The sequence below is a fragment of the Bombus vosnesenskii genome, unplaced genomic scaffold (genome assembly GCF_011952255.1).
Source record: "Bombus vosnesenskii isolate JDL3184/JDL3185 unplaced genomic scaffold, Bvos_JDL3184-5_v1.1 scf7180000016272, whole genome shotgun sequence".
NCBI classification, from domain to species: Eukaryota; Metazoa; Arthropoda; class Insecta; order Hymenoptera; family Apidae; genus Bombus; species Bombus vosnesenskii.
The window spans coordinates 164,855-190,000 of record NW_022884341.1 but is presented as its reverse complement, the minus strand read 5'-3'; the positions used below and the strand labels follow the sequence as shown (position 1 = coordinate 190,000).

The window sequence follows — 25,146 nt, the reverse complement described above, 5'->3', positions numbered from 1 at the left end:
TGTTTTACCACCTGGTTCACTCTACACGCTTTTAGCGGCGGGCTCGTGCGTTCTTCACGCTCTCTATCTCTCTCTCTTTCTCTCTTTCTCTCTTTCTCTTTCTTTCACGCTAATACACGTTCGTTCGGTCTTTCGTAAGTTCGGTTCACGAGTTCACTGCGCGACAATCCTGATGCGTGCTACGTTCTAAGCACGATTCCTCCGGGTCCAGGTGCGACTCGTACCGTACTACTATATCCTCTCCTCTTTTCGTCCTCGCGACTCGCCACTCGTGCCACTCCGTATATCCTTCCTTCTCTCTCTTTTTCACCCTCTGATTTCTTCCTCTCTCTCTCTCTCTTTCGTTCCGACTTCCTCCGATCGTCTCTATTCGCGTGTCCCTCAGTTCATCTCGCGCTCACGGGCACATCCGCGCCACCGACGTGTACACCCCTGTTCTACCACCACCATCACCACCACTCGGTCTCTCGCGAGCCACCGGTGAGCGTACCTGCGCGATTCTCTCTTCCTCCGAGACACTGCGGATCACCACGTGAAAACCTAACCCCCTTTTCGCACGAGCGGGATTCGAGCCGATCTTTCTTCCGATTTTCGACTAACCAGCTGAACGCAGTCGCGTATTCTGCGACCTCTCTTATCCTCCTTCCTTCCTTCCTTTGTTCGTCCTCTCTCTCTCTCTCTTTCTCTCTCTCTCTTTCTGTTTCTTTCCTCTTCCACGACACGTTGTCTCTCTCGGTCTCTTTCTCTCTTTGTCGCTTCTCCAAAGTACGCGTCCGCCGTGTTCCGTGGACGCAAACTCTCAAAGATGCGTGAAATTGACTTCGGTGTGAAATTGTCTCCGCGGAATATTTCGATCTCCCGGCCGAGAAAGAAGCGACTGGAGCCACCCCCAACGGAGTCTATGTCGCCAACGATGGCATATTCGTCGTCGTGGATGCGAGGGACCGCTACGTGCGCGCCGTCGACATTGTCACTACCACCACCATCACCACTACCACCACCACCACCAGCATCGCCGCCGCCGCGCCGCGCCGTTGCTGCTACTGCTCTGGCGTCAGTCAGCTTTCTATCGATTTTCCGATACCTCGTGACCAACGTTGCTCGATGCGCCGATACTTCGAGCATAAACATCGACTACCCGGCGACCTATCCTCGACCGATGAGCGCGTCCTTGTCTCCGAGCTCGATCCGATTATCGAGTGTCCACCTCGATCTTCTTTTCTCCACGAAACCAAAGCTAATCGATGCCACTGTCGTTCTTACTTCCTTTCAGATATTACACGAACGTCTCTGTGTGTGATCTTCTAAACATTTTTCTTCTTTCTTTCAACCGGTTCCACTCTGTAGAATCTTTACGGTGTTTTCTCGTATTTTTTTAGTCTTTCCGGATAATCTTCGATTTAAACATACTTCCCGATGAAACGATGATCCGAATTAGAACGTATTTCGATCCCCCGATAAAACCACCAGTACACTCCAACGTAATTCGTAGTCTCGAACCGAATCTCCGGATCAATCGACAATCGAACCGCGGAACCGCTCTGTACAGCAGCGGTCTATCGATCAGCGTTGCTCCACGTGTACCGATGCGATTGTCGCAAGCAGCGCGTCTCGTTCACAGGTTTCGACGCAATTACACGATCGAAACGCGCATCCCCGTCCCTGCAAGGGTAGGGAGCAGAGATGTCCTCTTCCCGGAGTCTTCTCGAACGCGAGCGACCCCTGCGCGTGTGGCAAAGCTCACGGTCTAGCCAGTCTGAACGCGATCGGTTCGAAGCGATCGGTCGAAGCGGCGTGTCAATCGCGACAGACCCTGGGGAGAGAACGCGTCGATAGGTCGGATCAATGGCGGGGGTGGCGGTAAGAGGCGTCGTCGCGCGGACGGCGGATCGATTTCGTCGCGACCGTACGTACTACTCTCTACTCTCCCGGTTCGATTCCAGCCATCGAGGAACGGCTTCGACCGCGATGATGCCGTATCGGTGGGGAGCAAAGCCTATCGGTCGATGAATCGTTGAATCGTGGACGATTGGAAGCACGCGGAACGAACATTCCCGACCGTGATCCTCTTCGACTCGCGATCCCTGCCTGTACCGTTGCTGGTGCGCATTCACGCGCACGCGTGCGCGCACCCCTTCGGAACCTGTCACCCTTTCTCACCGTCCTTCTTCACCTCCTCTCTCTCTCTTTCTCTCGCTCTCTCTCTCTCTCTCTCTGTCTGTTATCCTCCCTTCGTAGAATGCCACCCCTGCAACGGTGGACTAAGAAGGAGAGAAACTGCGTGGCAACTCGCGGCAACACGATCTTCCGCCTCGAGATCTTGAAAAAGAATTTTTAGATGTTTCAACCTTCTGCCTTTTTTTATGATTATCCTTGTTGCAGTCAACTATTAGCTGGTTAACGAGTCGATGTCAGATACAATCGCAGGTGTGTTAGCCGCGGATTAGGGAACGGCGCGCGCTCCAACCCCAGTACGGAGGGAGCGAGAGGATTCCGCTCGCTTTCGAACAAGAGGAAGCGAGCACGGAGTTGCGCAAATCGCGAACGCGACTACTACGTGCCGACGAGCCGCTTCGTGCGTCCTTCGCGACGAGCAGGGCCAGCGGGGAGGTGAACGAGAAGGGGTCTATCGGGTGGGGAACAAAGAGGGGTGGAGATCTTGCGACGGGGATCTGTAACGAACTCGATACGCAGGGGTCTAGAGGAGGGACGGGTCGGGAGGGGTAGCGGGACGAGGTCGAAACGCTACGAAGGGGTGGTTCAGGGACTGACTGACTGTTCTTAGTACCCCCGGCCTAAGGGATGCTCATCCAAGGAAAACCTGTCCTCTTGCAGCCGTTGCGCACTTTTCATCCGTTGTTGTTGAATATTACGACGCGACGGTTCGTTTCGCTACCTGATGAAATTTTTCGTCATCTCGTTGTCGTTGTTATTCTCGTTGTGTATTTTGTCACGGAAATGTAGTGGCGAGCGTGTAAATAGAAAAAGCCATTGTTTTTGCGAAAGATACATACACTATCTTTATGTTTCCCTTAAGCGCTTCAATTAACTGGAAATATCTGTAATATGAACATCAAGAAGTCAATTATCAGAGAAAAGAGTCAGGGGAGTAAAGTTTTGGAGGGCAAAAGATATATAGCGGACAGGAAGAATCAGGCGTTGGTACAGGAGAAATGAAAATTAAAGTAATACGACGAATGTACAACGATTATTGTAGTAGAACTCCAAAAAATCACTAGCAATATCTTTTCATTGCTAGAATTGTTATCTTTGATATCGTGTCGATTGCCGTTGAAGTTTTGATTGGTTTCTACGACAAAAGACAGTTGCTCGACATTTTGTAGATTCACGTTTCGTGTAAATTATTGTACCGCTGCAAACGCTAGCCGGCTATTTTTGTTCGTTAAAGGGCAGGTCTCATTTAACGGTAAACAAGCAACTAAACTGTTGCACGCTTAGGTAGATTCGAATTAATTAACGCAATTGTAATTAGCGTGTAATGAACGATACATGCACTAATTTCTACAATTCAAACCTTCGACAAGTCAATTTTATTTTATAATAATTACCCTGTTGCAGTATATCGGCTGACTTCTACAATTCAGTTCTCTATAGCGCTATGTATTTTACTATGTATTTAACTGTCTGATGATGTGATAAAGTGTAGCGGTACAAATCATATTGTTGTATTGCCTCGGAGTATCAAGATCGGCAGGATACACGTAATGTAAGAATAAATAAACTCCGAGCAAAACAATGTCGCCGCTACGTACAACGATCGCACAAAGACGAATTTGAATTTTTCCGCTCTCCCCCGACCAGTATAAATAAGCGGACGCGATCGCAAGGAAGAATTACAGTCAGTCGTCGATCAGTTATCAACCAATTATCAACGAACTATCAATCTAATTAACAAGCCATTAACGATCCTATTTTACGACTTATACAGTGTACGAGCGTCTCAGCGAATATAGCCTGTATACTAATTTATTATTCTAAATATATTCGACGGTTTCAACAACGAGCAATCTCGTCCAATAAATCTCACGGTCAAACATCCTCTACACAAGTCCTCTACAAAAGTAACGAATATTTCGAAATAAACGATTTGGAAAATAAATATCCTTTATCGTCAATACTGACTGAAATATTTTTCTTACTTTTGACAAAGTGTATTTTAATTGGAAAATTACTGATAAAATCGTGACAAAACTTTTCCGCAGCGTAAACAGCGCACGCGAACTTTGGGATATTTTCCCGCGCGAAGTGCTGGACTAGCGCACGAGACAGAACAGGTAACCCAATCGATCGGTGGAATCGAAATGGTCACACACCTGTGACCGATTTCGAGCCACGCGAGGAGAACACAATCCGCACGAAATCCATCGGCGTTCGCGACCGAATAAAATCGATATCGGCCAGTCAAGTCGAACAGCGAGAAATAAAAACGCGTTGCGCCCCAGCAAACCGACAGAGAGAAACCCCACGCGATTCGCGAGCCGCCGCTCGATTTCCCTTCGATGTAGCAGTCAATTTTTAGAGAAAGGACACGCCACTTTTTGTGGAATCTCGAGGAATCTCGACTCGATTTCTCATTGGTTTGCTCGTTTAAGTAGAATATACACTTGTCTTATGTTACCCTGCGGTTCTGTAAGGAGCAATTTTAATCCTTTCGAAAAAAAATAACAGCAGAATACGTCCCAGTCTTTTAGAATCTTTTAGAAACATTCCTGAATCATTATAATATTTAGTTTTAAATAAATATGAAATCGTATCAGAACGCAAAGTCCTATCTGTTTTCAAATTTGATCAAATTTTATATTTATCTATCGTTAACAGAAAAATTCATCTCAAAGGCTCTATTGGAAAAGTGAAGTTTAACAAGTAAGTTGTCATTACTAATAAATTACCTTGCGTGACAATAAGAATTGATAATAAAAAAAAAAAGGGACACCCTACAAGTAGATTTTACAAATTACAAAGTAACTAGTGTAATATCGTAGAATAGATTTGAATTAGAGATCGGTTGAAAATAGAAAAAACCGTGTACGTCGTCCTTCTGTGGTTCGTTTATGTGATTAAAGTCACCTAGTTCTTACAGAGATATGAGAAAAATAAGAAACAACGTTAGAGCAGAAGGACGGTTTCGTGTTCCAAGGGCGGACGACCGGGAGGTCAGAGTATGCGAGTCGAAAAGTAGTGTGTTGCGAGAGTCAGAGCGAATTGAGTCGTTGAAGAGTAGAGTCGTTAGAGCTAATTGAGTTGTCGAAGAGTAGAGTCGTTAGAGGTTTCGAGTCGTCGAAGAGTAGAGTCGTTAGAGGTTTCGAGTCGTCGAAGAGTAGAGTCGTGAGAATTGATAGAGTTGTTAGAGAGAGAGAGAGAGTGTGTGTGTGTTAGATTCGTTGTGACGAGAGTGATCAAATAACTGTAAAGTTATTTGATATAGATACGAGTATTGCATTTAGTTTCCGTTAAATATCGTTCTCTGTCCAATTTATATCTGTATATTCAGTTTAATATTAATAAATTGTAAGTAATCGAAAAAAAATTTCTATCCTTATTTTTCGATATTACACTAGGAATAACAGGTTAATTTATTATCCTGTTAAATGATTAACTGACTATTTAAATTACAACCTGAACCTACATAAACTCTATTTCACAAAACGTAGCACAAGTTCCTCTGAAAAAGTCCGTGCTTTCTATGAAGGGTAAAGCTAAAAAATTCCATGATCCAACTTTCCCCTATGATCCACTCCTCTCAAACGGAGTATCACAACTACACGGTGAATTTTCCTGCACTTATGAAAAAGTGTTAATGTACAAAAATATGCAAACTGCGCGTAATACGCAAAGATAGATAACGTTCGCAAAATAAATTTCTCGTTAGAATATTCAGTGTTAAACAAATCTCTGCTTAGATTTCTTCTTCGTAATAGTTTCCATAACAGTGTGAATTTGCATAAAGAGTCCATAGTCTGGTCATGAGTAAATAATATCTAATCGCGAATAATATTTGATAATAATAACGATCAAAGAACGTTTATCGTGTAAACGATGAAGCGAGTAGAAAAAACGTGGAAAAATCGAGGGTCGATCTTGAAACGAGGGCACGATAGCGTCGTCCAGTTTCGCCGTTCCTGAGGCTAGTCCAGTGGAGGGGAGAGGCAGGAGAGGGGCAGGCAGCGATGTAACGTCGATATCGCGCTCTATACCGGGCGTCGCGACGCCTAGTGGGGCGACCGGAGGATAGGGGAAAGTTCCACATGGGTAAAATAATCGATAGCACGACCGATATGTATGTACCAAGCGCCTACGTACTATATACGTATGTACATAGAGGAGGTACACGAGCGCAGGCTGACTCCTATGTACCAAGCACTATGTGTGTGGTTACACGCGAACCGTGGTAGAGAGACAGAGAAGAGGAACGTGAGGTGGCGAGGGCGAAAGAGGAAGAACGGCCGGCCTATGCACGTAAACGCATGCTGCCATAAACACGGAAACGAGGCAGAGGGTAGTGGATCGAGGGTGAGAACGTGGACAAGGAGTTTTGCGTACGTATGCGTGGCTAACGAGAATGGATAATTCGCGCGGAAGTCGTAGAAACGGGTTAGTAAGGGACAGATTCGGAATTAATAGAACGTAGTTTGGAATTGGGTGAGAAGAGTGAGGGATCGATGAATTAATTCGTGACAATTCACATATTTCGGCTGGTGGATCTTGGAAACGAAAAATTTAGAATATTAAAATAGAATGGAAAAGAGTGGCGAGGGTGTAAGAACACTTTTACGAACAAGGACGAATAATTCGCGTGGAAATCGTAAAGTACAATCACTGATCGTAGTAGGTAGGTAGGCAGATTCGAAATTAATGGAACGTAGTTTTGAATTGGATGGGAAATATCGAGTGGTAAATTCATTGATTTCGATTGATTCATCTCGGAAACAAGGAATTGACGATAAAATGAAAAAGAGCGAGAAAGAGTTTTTCATACGGATAACAGACGAGAATAGATAATTCGTGTGGAAATCATAGAACAAGTCTGGTCAGAGTGTAGATTTGAGATTGATAGAACGTAGTTTGAAATCGAATATCAAGCATCGGTAAATTTGTAGATTTCGATTAACGGACCTTGAAAATAGAGAATTAAAGGAACATAAGATAAAAAAAAGATAGAAACAGCGGGAAGTTTTACGTATAGACAGCGAACGAAAGCGGATAATTCGCGCGGAAATGGCTGAAACTGGTTAGATTTAGCCCAGTGGTAGATTCGAGATTGATAGAACGTAATTTGGAACTGTGCAGGCGAAGTAAGGTGATAAAATTCAGATTTGTAGATTTCGACTCGTGAATCTTGGAATACGAACAGAACAGAGTAAAGAAGGTTAAAGAGTCATATAATTACAAATTTATCGTTTCCACGAAGTCACGCGAATTTGTATATACGTTACGTATGTTCTTTAACAGAGCAATAGCAAGGTCGTAAAGTTAATCAAGCACGAAACTACAAATCTTTCTACAAATTGTTTAAATAGCGCCTTAAGAAATGTTGACCAGATAAAACAGAATTAATCGATGTTGTTGTGACATCGATCGATACCAACGCTTAATGCAATAATGTACGACCTCGCTATTTCACCACCACAGACTATTATACATAGTATAAAGATAGAAGAAGAAATGATCGGTATATCCAAGATAAATATACAAAGAGGCAGCACACGAGCATAAAATTTGCATACCGGCTTAAAAGAGAGATAAGGGTGTTAATATGGTGGGCAAATAATGATAGTTTAGAGTTACCTTGTCTCTAATGACGAAACAGTAGAACGGTCGAGGGAAAAAGGGACAAGCGTGGGCGTAAGATCAGTATACAAACGGCGAAACGAGGGCCGGCTAATAATAACTCTGTGCAGATTTTCCATATAAACATGGCGATGTGTGAAAACGGCGGGGGTGCGAAGAGAGAGCGTTGGGTATCGCCGTGGTGCGAACGAACAGGCAAAAGGTGAAAGTAAAATGCACGCGCACAGGTCTCTAAAGCGAAAGGGAGGGAGAGAGAGAGAGAGAGAGAGAGAGAGAAGAAAATAAAAGCTTGTCCGTTGCACGATAGATACTCGTGTAAAGTTAACTTTATAGGGGCGAGGAAGATAGAAATAATCTGAAACATTTTCAAATAACATTTACACTTACCCATTTAAAAGAGCGATAAACAAAGAAGAGAACAGAATAAACGAAATAAAATGGATATCCCCGTGGACACTCTACACTATACAAAAACTAACCCCAACCTAACCCCGTAAATTCAACAAGGTATAAGCGCGTAAAAAAGCTAAAATGGAAGAAGAATTTCATGTACGAACGTGAAAACACGTGAAAAAGATGCAAAGATGGGATACAGAAGAAGAAAGGCAGAAATTCGTGTACGGTTGGCAGGAGGGTTGAGCGCAACGCCGACGCGCTTGTGAAACCGTACGTGTCCCTCGAAAGAGAATCGCAGAGCGACGAAGGGAAAGGGAGGCAGATAGTTGCTAACACATACGCGCCAAGTATGTGCGACCACAAGTATATGGAACGACAGAGAGACGGAAAGGACGCGGGAGGGGGGGGGGGGGCGCTGAAACGACGAAGAGGGCAACAGGGGCCGAGGGACAAGGGAGAACCTCCGAAGAACACGTTTGTAGGTGTTGCTGATTGAGAGAAAGCAAGATGCAAACAGGGAAACCATATGTATCTAACGTGAAATTTGTACATAGCCGCAAACGGGTGAGACCGAGAGGCCGGCAACGCTGCGAGGGATGCACGGTGGGGATTGAAACGCGTACGTACGCTTAGGCACACGTATACGGGCCATTACAGGCAACCGTCGGTCGGTGGTCATCGCGAACCATGAGCGCACCCTACACCCTCGACGGCCATTGAAATTTTCTGAAACTGTGCCGCAAACAGCGAATCACATCGCTCGTGCTGCTACCACGCGAAAACTCGAAAGTTCGATCGGTTTATCGACTTATCTTCCTGTTAGAACTGTCCACGGGATGTTTTCGTGTCTCGCTGGCGTCGGTTTTTAAATAAATAACTCGCGTTAGCGTTGCCTTTTCGATCTTTATTCTACGAATTTACAGCGGTTTCTTCCTCGTTTTTTAAAGGAGATAGAATAATAAAACGCGGTTGTTGGAAAAAATGTTGTGGTTATTTTTAACATACTTTTTAGGCTTAGTTGTTTGCTGTTATTGAAATTCCTCGCTTCCTTTGATGGAATATCGAGAACATTCCGCGCACCCCTTAAACTTCATTTCTTGAATGACGCATCTCGCGGTGCGAAATAGCTTCGTGCGTTATGATCTCGTTCGATTTGTGCAGATCTTCCGTTTAGAAAACTCAATCCACAGCGACCTAGATTTTATTTGAAATAGAAATCAACCTTTCCTGGTTCTCGGTTCTGTAGTTTACAATAAGAATTCGTAAAGTTTGTATAGAACTTGTATACCTAATACCGTGATAAAATACGCTGAATATCCTGATATTGGCATTTAAATAGTACAAGTGTATACTAAAGAATATATGTATAGTACGTAGAAGAATACGCTATTGCTATGTCTTTTCTATGTCTAATCTATGTCTTTTTCATAAATATAAGTTAATAATCTGGCAACATAAAATTTAGATATCGTTGATGTAATTCGGTCGAAGTATCTGGATACGTAAACGGTAGTGTATCATTTTACTGCAGTGGATATGTTTTCGAATTCGTGACTGAAAGAAGGGATCGACCAAGATTGCCTTAAATTCAAATATCGATTTAGAATTAGGAACAGCACAAGCGTTTTTCCACTTAGCCGCATTCGATAAAAATTCGCATTTTTATCCGCCAGAAAAAGAAGCAGGAAAGTTCGATCGACGGAATCCCGCGCGTTCCTCCGCTATCGATTATTCGACCGCGCGGAGGATTTTAATTTCGCGCGGGCAAAAAGACTGCCGCGAAATGGACGGAGAATTTTTATGAATTAACGAGATTTTGTTGCGCGTCCACCCAGTCTCCACCCCCTACATAGCCCGCGTCGAATGGAATGTAATTAGGTTGAAACAGGAAGCCCTCGGGCCTCCTTCGATGCATCCCCCGTTTCCGGCCATTTTTTATTCTCCGCTGCATCTGCCTTCGCTGCACACAGTCGCCATCTACGAATCTACGATCGTTTTCACGTAACAAGCCATTAAACGATTTGATTGAAAATTTTGGTAAATCATATTAATTGTAGTTAACGATAGTCGAAAGAATATTTATTCTAATTTTGTTTCTTCCCATTCTTTCTGGAGAAGGATATTTTAAAATATCTTTTAAGGTAATAAAAGTTATTGGAATAAATTCCAAATATTAAAAGAATTATTACGAGCAGAGATTCGAGGGATTTGAAGGAAGAGCGCCCTTCGACGAGTATTAGCAGAAAACGTTTACCACTGCCAATAGATCTGTGACCTTTTCGTTCTCAAATTTATCAAAGGTATAGCAACGTGTCATTACTCTTTAATTCGAATCAATTACTCTAATATCACCTTTATTATTTAGTTTTCTTCCATATTTGATGCAAAAAGATCTCCCAAAATCAATTCAACGCTTGCATAATCTGCCCCTCCGAAGACAATAACCGAAACTAGTTGTCAAATTTATCAAAGGGCCAGTAACGTGCATCGAACGTCGGCTTCGACCAATTACTTCGGTAATAAGCCTGTCCTCGGCTCCAGACAGACACCTAATGTTCCTACACCGGTCAACGAGCTTGTGAACTGCGGAGAACTCAACGGTGAAAAGGAAACGCGGCACGGGCCCCTCATACAGATGTCTCGTGAAGTCGCACCTGGCGGCAGGTGGTGGCTACGGCAGGGGTTCCCTGCAGCCCCTTCACGTCCCCTCACACTCGATAGATTCACGCGTGTGCCCGTGATCATACGTTACCTGGCGCGTGTTCAGCCGACCTCCTCGAGGAAACCGATCAACTGCTCGCCACGGACCGTGGAATCCGCGTCGAGCATCCTGGCTTAGTCCATTCGCGTCTTCCGGCTCGTTCAGCGTCGTAAATTCAAAGTTGAAGGACCGTGTATTGCAAATTGCGATGGATAAAGATTAAATTTGTAAAATTCCATTTGCAAGTGGAAATTATTCAACGGTCGATGAAAATTCTTGGCAATTAAATCATGATAAATATAAGACATTTTGTAAAGTGTCAATCGAAAGTAGGAGTTATCAGGACAATTTGTTATTGGAGAACTTTGTTCGTAATGTTTGGTTCAAGTGAAATTTCTATTAGAAATTATTCGCAGGCTGACAGACTCGTGAATATCAAGACAAAACAACTTTATTGATCTTGGTGACACGTATCGTCGTTAAAGGCTGCCGTAGCGATCGAAATGCCCTTAGAACGTCCCTGTAGCTTCCTCTAATCGTATTCTGCTCCGATAGTGATGCTCATCTCCTCGGAAACGATTACCGTTTGATGGTACCAGCGATTGGTATCCAGGACAACTGTGCGACAAATCGATCATTAGGAAATTTCACAGTGAAGAAATCGAGCCAGACTTACTTATTTCGCCAGGATGTACTACGACTTTCAACCTGTAACAAGCGTAATGACACTCTCTGGGTGGTTCCAACATCCACAATTTCTCACCCTTGACCTGAGCTTGCCACGAAGGGTGTTCCACGTCGTCCACCTGAAAAAGTCGAAATATTTCATCGATAAAAGGAGGGAATGAAAATAAATATTTATTGAAGGAGTACCTACGTGCATAGGGGCCCCATATCCTTGGCTACCCATAAAAATCCAATCGGTCTTCTCTGTTTCTGCAGTGACAGGCAGAAAATACGGTCTTTGATAGTGTTTCCTGAGCACACCGCCAATTTCTTCGTCACAGTTACTCCTTTAACAAGAATTATAATTATATTGTATTTCTCTATATTTATTTATTATCAGCTAGTTTATTATATATATATACATGTTTAATAATTTGCATCTATTTGCAAACCAAATTACCAGAATTTTTTATGAATCTAAGTTTATTAGCAACGAATGTACGAAATTTTTTTTCTCGCTTTGTTTTAAGATATAGATTCTAATTCTCTTCCCTTGTTTAACATGTAACGATATTTTTATATCATCCTGTGCAAAACAATACAAAGTCCACTTCACAATGCGAAGTTATCAGACAGGAAAGGTAACGAAGAACGCGTCGCTCGACACGAATATGAGTTTCTAGGTAATTGTTTCGATGAATACGGGCCGCTGGAAACTACATAGTTCGCTTGGAAGCTCGTTAGCCGGATTGTGTGCATACGCGCGAGCTTTAGGGCAGTTATTGAAGCCCCAAAACTGCCTTCTTCACGGGCACCGTTCATCCAGACTCTCGGGACACTTACTAAAACCTTGGCCAAAAAAACATCACCAGATTTAACTGACAGTGACATTTAATACCATCCCCTATATCCTTTCTCCTAATCTAGCGCTAACAAACTACCCTTTTTCTTTAAAATAAATTTCAAATAAATCTATACCTAACAAACACGAAGATGGTATCCCACTGGGGGTTGCCACCTAAATGACGATCAAACAGCTAAAAAATTCTACCAAATGTCCAAACTGGACAAATTGTGAATGTAAAGAATTAAATAAATAAAAAAAATAGATCTATATCTTTTCTTTTATTTTATATATAATCTATAGAAATGCTACAAAATAATACGATTATTTTAATCCAGCGTTTATTTATAATTAGGTTATATAGCACAATATCGTAATACAGTATTACCTCGTTAATAGAGATACTTCTTGCTTCGTTAATAGACACGCAGTTATTTTGATTGTTTTCAGAAACTATTTCGACGAAACATGCGTTCGCGTTATAAGAATCTTACTCGTGATCTACGTTATCTCGGCTACTAATGAATTATATTATATCTATGTCACATGTATCATGTATGTACATATAAAATCGATTAAATAAAATAGAAAAATGAAATAAATGAAAATTACAATGGAAATTGTACTCACCAGCCCACGTACCATGGCTTCGTCCCTTTCTCCAGCAATGATCGACTAGCGCTCATATCGAACACGTCCTGAAGACTTTTAAACTCGGTTTTATAAGGAAAAAACTGGCAATTCGCGTCCTCTCCGTCGTACAACGATTTAAAGAAAGAAAACGAGAATGTTTCCGTTGCTGTCCAGTTAGTCATGGCATCCGTAATCACTACCGGTCTTCCTGAATACGCATATCTATTCCTCGAAAGAGAGCACAAAAGGATGAAAAAGATTCCAACATAGAAAATAATAAAATTGAATTTCACATATACTTCTGTGTATTAACGGACGAATAAAGCAGAACGAGAGGGGATTAAAATTAATTCAAGAGCGTAAGTGGAGCAAGAACTAGGGGAATTGGACGAGCCAGTACCGTTCCTCAAAAATGGCAGGATCCACGTTGGATATCCTGTCAACCTGTTGAACGTCCCGACACATTGAACAATCCTCGGCTGGCCGGAATATTTTCTGCGTGAACGAAGGTACTTCCGCCAGGCACTTGAAAAATATTCAACCCTTAACAAAAATCGATTTACTAATGCTAAAAACCGATTTAAGAATAGGAAGAAACGCAAGGATAAAGACCGATATTTTGCCAAAATGTTTACTAAAATTGTTCGAAAATAGGTCAGATATCACAAACAACGATTAACTCTATTAAAAAAAAAAAAAGACAGAAAATTAAAAATTCTCTTACAATCGCGTGACAAAAATGATATGATTGAAGTACGTATAGAAAGAAGCAAAGATAAAAACAAATCTTTTACTGAAAAAACGATTTCCCCAAGGATTGATCTGTTTTAAAGCTCAGATCGGTCGATTTTCTTATCTTTCTTTTTAACGAAAAGGATTGATTTCGTGGCTCACCTTGTCGTAACGAACGGTGTGCACGTAATTCCAGAGGAATTGACCTAGAATCCACGCGAGGATCAGCAAGATCCACAGGTGTCTCCTGCGGAACTTCGATCCTCCGGGTCTAAGAAGACATTGAGCGCGAAACAATTTCACAGACCTGCTAGGAAGTGTTGTTTCCTCAATCTTCGTCACTATCGCGCGTAACTCCTTCTTCGCCAGTTCGAGCGACTTTTTCGAAGACTCGTTGGACACTTTGTTGCTATTCACGTCCGTCATGGCATTCGATAAATCGGTCGCTGTGTCTCGAAACTTTGAATATTCGTAAAATAATCACTAAGATGTTACCGATCCTTTTCCAAGAACTTCCTGTATTATTATTATTATTATTATTATTATTATTATTATTATTATTATTATTATTATTATTATTATTATTATTATTATTATTATTATTATTATTATTATTATTATTATTATTATTATTATTATTATTATTATTATTATTATTATTATTATTATTATTATTATTATTATTATTATTATTATTATTATTATTATTATTATTATTTTAGATATCGAAAATCTTGAAAAAGTTCTCTAAGGCTTCTGACGGTCCTGATGGTCGACGTGGAACTGTGCCAGGATCCTTTCACGGGGTTCCACAGAGGCAAAGGACACGGTTGCGCACGGGAATGATGCGATACGGGGGTGTGAAATGAACAAGAATCTGGGCTACCGATTGATTGAAACGAGATCTACCCGAACTCGTGGAAAGGGGCATCGAAACAATTTCTCATCTATTTTCTACACCAGCAAAAAAGAATTTCCGCAAGAAAAAGTTTAAAAAAAACAGCCAGAATAATCAGCGGTTTTATTTTAATGTCTAACGATTCGAGGGAAAAGAGTGACGAAAAAGGGGAAAAATTGTCAAGTCTATAAACATTAAATTGAAATAAGAAATTAAAAGATTATATAAAGAAAATTATTCGTTTCGCAATTTTATGAGGATTTTGCAAGAAGGGAATATGTTTGAAATTAAAAAAGTGAGCGATGTAAACGTGACGCACGAACGGATCTCCCTCTGCCATAAATGTGTGTCGCTGGTTTCTTATCACATGGAGCAGGTGGTAGTGATCAACGAGCCGTGAGGATTTTCTTGTTAAAATACAATCATCGAGCTAACTCTTATCGCTCGCACCCATTTCTTCAACGCGGTTCCTTTCCACCTCCAATCCATCGATACCATATCAATTTTTAACTGGAACGGTTACTTACTCTACCACTGTTTATTCTATTATGAAAAATATTTTAAATACGTTATGTATTTTTTTTACATCTTTTTCATTTTTTTTCTTTCAATTATTCAACCGAATTTAATCAACTTCTACGCTTAAAAGGAGTTCGGGAAATCTCGAACGAACAATGATACTAGGAATATTAAATTAAATATAGAATGGATTTTTCGAATGAGAAACACGTACAGAGGACGATTCTCGTGAAATTGTTAGAGCGAAAGGGGCTGTTTCGTGCAACGACTAGAGGGATCCACCCTCGTTTACGATTGCAAATTGACAATCTACGTGCCAATCTGAATCTTCGTTAACGATTATTCCACGTAGAATTAACGCTAGGTTCTCTTTTTATGAGGAGCACGAAGCGGCTACGGGTTCTCAGGGCGTATGACCACGCCCTGGGAAACCCCGATGAATCTGATATTCTCCTATAGCCGGATGGTGACTGGTCGGCGCCTTTGGCCCCCGCCAGTTTTCCGATCCGAAAGGGAGAAACTCGGAGAAGGTGGTGGGCCCATATCTGCCAAGACCACTCACCTCACCTTCTTGTGGGGCTCCCCGTCACCCTACACCAGCCTTAACTGGGGCAGGGTGCGAAAGAGTGAGTGGCACCAGGATGGAAATCCTTGTTGACGATCTCGCCGATCTCTTAAGAACTATTATGAATAGAAAAACGAACCAAAAAATCGTTTACGGTGCAGGGGAGGGATACCCCAGTACCGGCGCAGCCGCGGGTTGTAAAGCGGGCCCTGCTGCGTCGTCATCGAGCAACCGTGGCCGTCCGGGGGTGGGCCGTCAGGTCCCCAGACACGCTCATGCGTCTGGCGAAGGGGACACGCGAACTGGGGGGTCTCGGAGAGGGTCGGAGGAACCCAACGTTATGACCGTCGGCCCGGGATCTTCGTGGGGTGGGATGCGGCGACGGCGGCGAGGGGGGCGCGTTCGGGGGGTATCCGGACTCCGCGCTACTGCCGGCTCCCAATAAAAGGAAGAAGAGGAAGCGAGGCGCGGGACGGATACCGACACCGACGCCGAGGCTGCCACCGTGGTCGCCGCCGCCTCTACCATCCGCGGCGGTGCCGACGGCGGCGACGACACGCGGAGTGACGAAATGAGGATCGGACCGGTCGACAAGCAAATAACCGTGAAGGACGCGGAACCAACCTACGATCAGGAAGAGGAGGACATCGCATACCCGCGAAGGAGGGTGCGCTTTCTGGAGAGAGAAGTCAGTCGTCTCCAAGAGACGGTGGAACGGCTGACCAAGGAATGCACGGAGAGGGCAGCCAAAGATGATAACAACGACGGTGAAGGACAGGAGGTGGGGATCATCTCTAGGAGGGGGACGAAAGAAGAAGTGGCGGAACAAGGGCAAGGACTTCCGCGGAGGTGGACGCTCGGCCTCGGGTGCGCCCCCGCACGGAAAGGGAATCCATGCGAGGAGCCAGCGGCAGCGATGGATCTGGAGCTATCGGGGCAGGAAAGAGACGTAACGATAGTAGGCGGGACACGAACGGCGAGAAAGTACCGGGCCTTCCCCGACCCCCACGGTGTGCCGCGGTATCGCTCGCCGTGAGGGACGGCTCGGGCTTCACGTACAGGGATGCGATGTCGGTGGTGAAGAGGGAAGTCAAGCTCTCCGAACTCGATATCGCGGAGTTACGACCGAGGAGGGCGATCACGGTGGTTTGTTGTTCGACATCTCAGGCCAGGACGCTGGGAGCAAAGCATCGCGACTGGCCGAGCGAATGGCGGCCACGCTGAAGGACTTGCCCGCCAAGGTAACCGTGCCGCGAAGGACGGCCGAGCTAAGAGTGACCGGACTGGAGGACTTGGTCACCTCGGAGGAGGTGGTAGCCGCCGTTGCTGAGACCGGGAGCTACCGCGCCGACGAGGTCAACGTGGGAGTTATACGCTCCGCTCCTTGGGGCCTCGGGTCGGTGTGGCTACGCTGCCCGCTGACAGCGTCCACGAAAATCAGCAGAGGAGAAGACGCCCTACCAGGAGGTAGGATTAACATTGGTTGATCAGCGGCGAGGGTTTCCCCTCTCCCTGCGCGCCGACTCCAATGCGTCAGGTGCATAGGTCACGTGCTCCGGGAGTGCACATCGACGGCCGACCGGTCGGAGCGTTGTACCGGTGCGGGGTGGAAGGACTCGCGCCAGGGACTGCTCGGCGCGAGTACCCATGTGTCCGGTGCGCGCGGATCTGGGCCTGCCCGCGTCGCACCGTATGGCGTTACCGTACGCGGTGACGAGGAGAAAAACGATGCCGCCGTCAACTTACCCCACGAAGGCCAGAAGAGAGAACAGAGAAATCGGACACACCGACTGCAAGGGAAACGGCCCGGAGGAGGCTATGGAGACGGAGCCTTCCCCGACGTGGGCGGAAGAAGAGGAGGAGGACAACTGCTCCTGCAGTGCAATCTTAACCGCTCTCGCCGGCCTCAGGACTTAATGTTCCAGAGCCTGGCGGAGCGGCGGATCGGTCTGGGAGCGGTGGCCGAGCCGTACAGCATTCGCGACGCATCACGAGACGCTGGGGATCTGATCGGTTCGGTCGCCATATTCTGGACCGGGATCGCGGGAAGCCCCTCCTGCTCGGTGATCGAGCGGGGACGACGCTTCGTGGCCGTGAAATGGGCCGACCTGGCCGTAGTGACCGTCTACGTGTCGCCCAACATCAGCCGGACAGAATACGCCTCCTTCTTGGACGGACTCGGGGCTTGCACGAGGCGATTGGGCGCCTACCCGTCACTGGTCCTCGGGGACTCAACGGCGTGGGGCTCCCGCAGGACCAACGGAAGGAGGGGGCGCGACGTGCAGGACTGGGCGGCCGCATTCGGCCTCCGGCTTATGAACCGGGGGTCGTCCAGCACGTGTGTGGCGTGGCGGGGCGAGTCCATAGTGGACCCCACATGGGCAAACCCTGCTGCATCCCGCCGTGTTTCCGGTTGGGAGGTCTCCCCGGAGGAGACCCTTTCGGACCACCTCTACATCTTGATGAAGGTGGCGGTTGGCGGCGCGATGGGCGACCGTTCGCTGGGTGCGCGTGGGCCCATCGACCCACCGGGAAGGAAAAGAAGATTCCCGAGGTGGGCGGTGATCCACCGCGACGACGACTTCATGGCGGCGGCCGCCATAGCCGTCGCTAGGTTGGAAGAATCCCCGACCGACGAGGACGCGGCAGCGGGAGCGACCCGGCTGAGGCACGACATGCACGCGATCTGCGATTCTAGTATGCCGCGGTCTGGAGCCCAGCGCTGCGCCGGCGCTGTATATTGGTGGTCCGAGGAGATCGCTCGTCTCCGCGAGGCGTGCATCCGCGCTTGGCGCCGGTACACCAAATCCCGCCATGGGCGGCGTGTGGACAAAGCCACGGTGGATCGTCTGTACGAGGCCCACCGCGAAGCGCGGAGGTCCATACAACGAGCCATCAAGGAGACGAAGAGGCGGGCCTGGGACGAGCTTCTGGCCGGCCTCGACTCCGATCCCTGGGGGCACCCTTACAAGATGGTATTGAACCAACTCCGTCCATGGACGCCTCCCTTAACGGAGAGCATGGACCCCCGGTTCCTGGAGGAGGTCGTCGGCACGTCGAGGGAGATGGCAGCTTTACCGAAGAGGAAGAACAGGAGCCTCAACCGCCGGAAGAAGAATCACGTGTCACCGCGGGAAGTTGGACCCCGGAATAGAGGATTACCGAGGAAGAACTGGCCGGGGCAGTCGGGAGGATCGGAGCGCGGAAAGCTCCGGGTCCCGATGGAGTTCCGGCACGCCTGTGGAAGGACGTCGCCGGGGTCTTAGCCCCGAGACTAATGCGTCTGTTCGATGGATGCCTGTCTCGGGATTAATTCCCCGCTTCGTGGAAGGAGGAGCGGGTGGTCCTGCTGCCGAAGCTGGGACGCTCTCCGGACTCGCCTTCCGCCTTCCGCTCGTTGTGCTCTTTGGACGAGGCGGGCAAGCTCTGGAGAGAGTGGTGGCTGCCCGCCTGGAGTCGCATTTGTGCCGGGGTGTCCCCGGACAGCACGACGGCCAGTTCGGTTTCCGGAGAGGACGGTCTACGACCGACGCTGTCGCCCATGTCCGCTCCCTTGTCGAGGGGGCCGAGCGGCGTGTTTACGTGGCGTTGGCCATGTCGCTGGACGTGGTGCTATCCCCTGAGACAGGATATGCCGGGCCCCCGAATTTCATCGGGTACCCGGGTACCTGCGAGGTGTGGTCCGGGCATTCCTCCGGGACCGGAATATCGTCTACCACCGTCCGGAGCGGAAGGATGACCGGGAGGGCTGTACCCCGCGGAGTCCTGCAGAGTTCGGTGTTGGGTCCGTTGCTGTGGAACATCGCGTGCGACGCGGTGCTTCGGACGCCAACGACACATTGGTGCTGGTCTGAGGCACGGCATGGGGTAGAACCATCCGCCTGGCGGAGCTGGCGGTGGCCTGCGTGGTCGCCTAGATCAAGGGATTGGGACTGAGGGTGTCCCCTGAGAAGTTCGAGGCAATGTGGGTTTGCCGCAGGGCCGATCACGGGACGCCTCCAGCGGGTTATCGCCTGAGGTTGGAGGGGGCTGAGATCGGGGTCGAAACCAGCATGAAGTATCTGGGCCTGACCCTCGACAGCCACTGGACCTTCGGCGCTCACTTCAAGCGCCTGGCACCGTCTGTTGAGGCGGCGGCGAATGCCTTAGGACGTTTGCTGCGTCGGCTGGGCGGGCCCGACGTCGGAGTGCGCCGGCTGTACGCCGGCGTGGTGCGATCGAGGCTCCTCTACGGAGCTCCGATCTGGGCGGAGAACCTGATGACCAACCGTCGCAGTCTCCTAGCGGTCAAGAGGCTGCACAGGACGGTGGCCATCTGGGCAGTGAGGGGCTTACGCAACGTTTTGGCGGCAGCAGCGGCGGTGCACGCTGGGTTTCCCCCATTCGAATTGCAGGCCCTGAGATGTCGCGAGATTTATCTCCACACTCCGGATCTGTCGGGCGGGATAGGCCCTGTGGGCGCCAACGTTAGGGTTCGGGCTCGGCGGGTTTTGCTCGACAGATGGCGCGCCAGCCTCGACACGAGAGCGGGTACGCCGGGCTAAGGGTCCTCGGGGCCGTCCTTTCAAAATGGGACGTTTGGTTGGACGGTAGCGGGCCTCCCCTGACCTACAGGGTGACGCAGGTACTCACCGAACACGGTTGCTTCGGTGAGTACCTGCTCCGAATCGGGAAGAGGCGACCACGCGTTGCCACCACTACGATGCGAGTGTGGACTCGGCGCAGCACACGCTAGAGTACTGCCCGGCGTGGGCGCTGCCGCGCCACTACCTCATTGTGGAAATCGGATGGGACCTCTCGCAGCCGGCGATCCTTGGGGCATTGTTGGTGAGTGAGAGAGGGAGGAGGGCCGTAACCTCGTTCTGTGAGCAGGTTATACTTCGGAAAGAGGCTGCGGTGAGGGTAAGGGTGCGGGACTCCGAGAGGATCGGCCGGCGAGGACGCGGCAAAGGCCGTTGACGCATTTCGGCGAGGCACGCTAGGTCCGCCACGCCCCCCGGTGGGGTTCAAACTTAGGCGCTGGCAGCTCTGCGCCTCGGGGCCGCCAAGCAGTCCGATAGGGGAACCAGACTGCCTGGTACGGCGGCTTCAGCGACGAGGCGCGGTGTGTCATGGCCGGACACCGCTCCATAGGGGATGTATTGTGTGCGGCGGGAGGGGGGCGGTGTGTCGCTCACACCGGTTCTCGGGCCTCTCTTGATCGCAGCCGGGACGGTCATCGTGGAGGTTTTAGTCGGTTGGAGTTCGGCACTACCGCGCCGCTTTTCCCCAGGAGCGACCTGCTGTCCGTACGGATTTCCTCCACGTTAATAAAAAAAAAAAGGTTCTCTTTCTATGCCTCCCCTTTTTGTTTTGTTTTTCAATGACTACCGTGTTTTGCAAATTGTCTGACGTCCTTGTGCACGTCAGAAAATACTTTTACGTGAAACAAACCATTTTTAAATCTGCTTGCTCGAACAACGCGGAAGCGAAAGAGAATAGTAATGAAGCTGAATTAAATAAAGTATGAAAAAGACAGAAAAAATCGTATGAAAAGTATGAGAAATATTCCCTTTTAATAATCCTTCCGTTGAAGTACTCGATGTTTAAATAAAAGACATATACCTTGTTTAATTCCGAATATTCTTCCTTCCTCTTCCATTTTCTCTTCATCTGCAATTTTAAGATGGAGCCTTTTGTACGGGATAGTAAAAAAGCTAGGTCAAATGCTTTCAGCGCAATTAAATTCTTTAATTGTTGTCAGTCGGGTTCGAAATACACTAGTCGATCTTTTATCGTTAATAATTATTGTATATACTATGGTACTCCTTCGATATAAATAATACGACGTCAATAAAATAATGACAATATGTTTGCTCTTCGTTCCCCGTCTTAACAAATTATATATATTATATACCTACTTCATTTAGTACTTGCTTGTCGTCGATAGATTGCGTAAAACACGTACAAGTTAAATAAAAACGGCGATGACAGTGATAATGATCATGACAATGATAATCTCCACCGCGTTTCTCTCAAGGGAGACGACTGGGGAGAAATCTTCGAGAAAAAACAATCTTATCGATGTTATCTATCGTAAAATCGAGGAAAAATCAGGCCAAAATTATCCGATTAATATTAGAATTCTTTTAGTAATTTGTTACAGGTTCCTTAAGAAAAAGAAATTCATTTTGACGAGTCATTTATGAAATGAAAAATAATGCATTGAAAGCTTAGAAATTCTTTCGCGATAAAAAAGTCTAGTCGAAAGAATTAAAGAAGGCAAATTTTCTCGAAGAAAATGCAACTTCCGAAGATTCTCCCCAAGTCAGACTACGAAGTAGTTTTACAACTAATACTAAATGTGTGGTGAAACTCCTCTAATACATCTAAAATGCACATCCATGCTTATTTAATGCTCCTTTAATTTAAATACGTATGCAGCACTGTAGCCTATCATTTTTTTTCTATTTGTTATGCACGTGTTTGTGTCATTCTTTCTTTCTTTCTTTCTCTCTCTCTTTCTCTCTCTCTCTCGCTCCTTTTTACTTTCTCTCTATTCGTCATTCATTCTTCCTTTCTCACCTTATGTGTATACGTATGCGTGTATGTATACGTAACGTGTATGCTTGTATGTATATGAAATGTATGAAATTCTTTCTGGCATTTTCCTTCTTGTATTTCGCATCCCCCTCGCTTTTACTCGTGTCTTTCGCCATTTTCCCTTTTCTTTTCTCTCTCTTTCTCGCGCGCTCTCTCTCTCTCTCTCACGCTCTCTCTCTCTTTCTCTCTTGCCCTCGCACTCGCTCACTGTTCTCCTCCTTTTTGATGGTGAAAATTTCCCTCTGTGTTGCTTCGAGGTCAACCGTTGGTTCGTCCTGCTAGTTGGCTTATAACTTTCACGTGGATGTGTTGCGAAGTTTTCCTCGTATCCGTTTCCTGATCTCCTCGATCCGTTTCATTCTTCATATTCCCTCTTTTCGAAATCGATTCTTGATGGAGCGGTCTAATGGAATCACTCGAGTTTTGCGCTATCAGTCTTCTTTGAGTGATCGGTGACGATGATCGCGGTGAAGGATGAATTTTGGATCTTCGGTCGGAACAACTCGGAAATCGAAATCGATCGCGTTTGATTGTTAAAATCATCCGCACAGATTATTGGTATGTACGTAATAAAATGTGAAACGTTTAAGCTTTAATCTCGCGAATTTTGTGGATACTAAATATGTAAAATCATAGAATTTCAATGACGGTTCACAAATATTTCAGAATTTTTCTAGTTTGGCGAAACTGGTTATCGAAACAAAAGAAATTATTCAAGTTCCCAGTAAACAGGGTGTATTTAAGTTCTGATTTTCCAATTTGACATGTATTTAAAATGTATAAATATATGTATATGACATTTCAAAAATCTAACGATAGTTGGTTAATATCGTTGAATATCGCGAAACTCGATTATTAAGACAAGGGAGGTTTGGATTAATGGAAAAGGAAAATAATTTCTGTTATTTTCAAGACAAATAGTCGAAGCAAAATTATTCGGATTTTCGATGTTCGTTTTTAACAAACGGTATGTTTTAATTCAAAGGATCGAGATCGATTCGCGATTAGTTCCGCGAGAAAGCAGCAACGCAAACAGCTTCGATCGCTGTTCGTGGAAAAGACAGCTCCTTAGGCCGGTAAGAATCGTGTAAAAAACGGCGTAAAAATTCGTTAGTAAAACACGACATCGTTAAAAAAATTCCGGACGCATCGCTTCTCGGTGCTTCTTTTCTTTTTTTCCATTTTCTTTTTGATCCTTTTCTTCTTATCCATTAGAAACCGTAGGCTGAAATCTTCATAACAGCGTATCGATCGATTCGTCGATCTACCGTCGAATCCTTTTTGAAAGGACTCGCATGTTTAAGCGATTTCGATAAACAGAGTCTTGAATTTTATAGTGTCAATAAATTATAACAGTCACTGGATATAAAACGTTCGGAAATATTCGAATTGTTCAAAATAGATTCACGTTCGATTTGCGCGAAGCTCCTTTACAAAGTATTATGCATACAGATACAGAAACTTTATTAAAAAAATAACTGTCATAATAGCTGCCATTGTTCCAAAAAAAAAAAAAAAAAAAAGAAAAAAAAAGGAAAATGAAGAGAATTTAACGAAAATCTTTGAAAGATAAGAGAAAGAAAAATATATGTGATATATCTGAAGATACTTCGAGAGATCGAACGAGCCTCGTACAAAGACACAAACATAAGTTTCTGTTTAAGGATAATTTCTATCAAAGTCTGCACGTACTTAGGTATATCATGCAACGAACAACGGAATGAGCCGAAAACGTAAATAAAGTTAGCCTTCTGAAATTGTTTACAAGGCCCATTTTTAAGTATACGACGAAGGTAATATATTGCAGTGCCGAGAAATTGTATTCTATTAAAAAATTAAAAAACTTCCGCGTGAATTAACGTTTCACCAAGAAAATATCTTCGCTAAGTTGGGAAAACTATTGGGCAAGACAACAATAAAAATATAAATGATAGCTTGAATAAGTGTCGAATTCACAAATGTACATTTTGGAAATAAGGACACAAGGTTGTTTTCATTTACACTGTTGGATTACATAAAAAATGCGACTTGTCGCTCTAAAACGAAATTTAATTTTCAAAGTGAAACGAGTAGGTGATAATACGATATCATAATAAATGTTAAAAATTGCGTAACGAACATTACAAAATTATAAAAGCTGAAAGGAGAAGTACTTCAAATAAGGTGATTTTCTCGGCAGTGCATAGATTTCCTTCTATAACTACGTAGATACAAATTTCTCAATTTCACTGATCAGCCTTTGATCATTCTACGCATTGTAGTATAACCGCACATCTTTGCTCGAAAGCGTGTCGTTTTTTCATTTTTTTCTTTTTTTCTTTTTTCTGCGAGCACGTCGCTCCACACACTACATTTACAAAAATCTTCCGTCTGTCTCCGTCAATTCTCTCTTGCTCGTTAATTCTCGTAGAAAATTAGAAACGTTGATACATGAAAACAATGAAAAGCGGATATCAAAATTTCGGTTCGTTCGAGTCAATAGTGGCGGCTCTGTCAATCCTCCGACGATGTAACAATTAATCCACCACGCTTCAACGAGGATCTTTCGAATCGTCGAAGAGGATCGCGATTTATTTGTTCTATCGTCCCTTCTTCGACTCGCGTTTCCATCGTCAAATTCAATTCGAACTCTTCCTTAGATAAACGAAACATCGAAACGTATTTGTCTGTATTTCTCAATATTTAATCTCGATGGTCCACGTAACTGATAGTGTGAAATTTCTCGAGAAACGCCTTCGTACGAGAAGAAAAGTGAAAAAAGATCCCAAAATCAATCGTCAACGTTTAAAACTTGCTGAAAT

The 25,146-nt window shown here is 45.5% G+C and overlaps 2 protein-coding genes across 2 annotated transcripts; one reads left to right on the top strand and one right to left on the bottom strand.

Moving 5' to 3' along the window:
- Positions 1-11,339: 11,339 nt before the first annotated feature.
- LOC117242249 lies at positions 11,340-14,296 on the bottom strand. The gene is made up of 6 exons (XM_033508769.1): positions 13,944-14,296; positions 13,450-13,574; positions 13,047-13,271; positions 11,784-11,919; positions 11,583-11,712; positions 11,340-11,524 (listed from the first exon to the last, which is right to left on the bottom strand). The coding sequence occupies exons 1-6, from the start codon at positions 14,205-14,207 to the stop codon at positions 11,439-11,441; spliced, it is 966 nt and encodes a 321-aa protein (XP_033364660.1). The 5' UTR covers positions 14,208-14,296; the 3' UTR covers positions 11,340-11,438.
- A 5,429-nt stretch (positions 14,297-19,725) lies between these two features.
- Positions 19,726-20,307, top strand: LOC117242237. Its single transcript, XM_033508742.1, has one exon. The coding sequence runs from the start codon at positions 19,726-19,728 to the stop codon at positions 20,305-20,307; it is 582 nt and encodes a 193-aa protein (XP_033364633.1).
- The last annotated feature ends 4,839 nt before the right edge of the window (positions 20,308-25,146 follow it).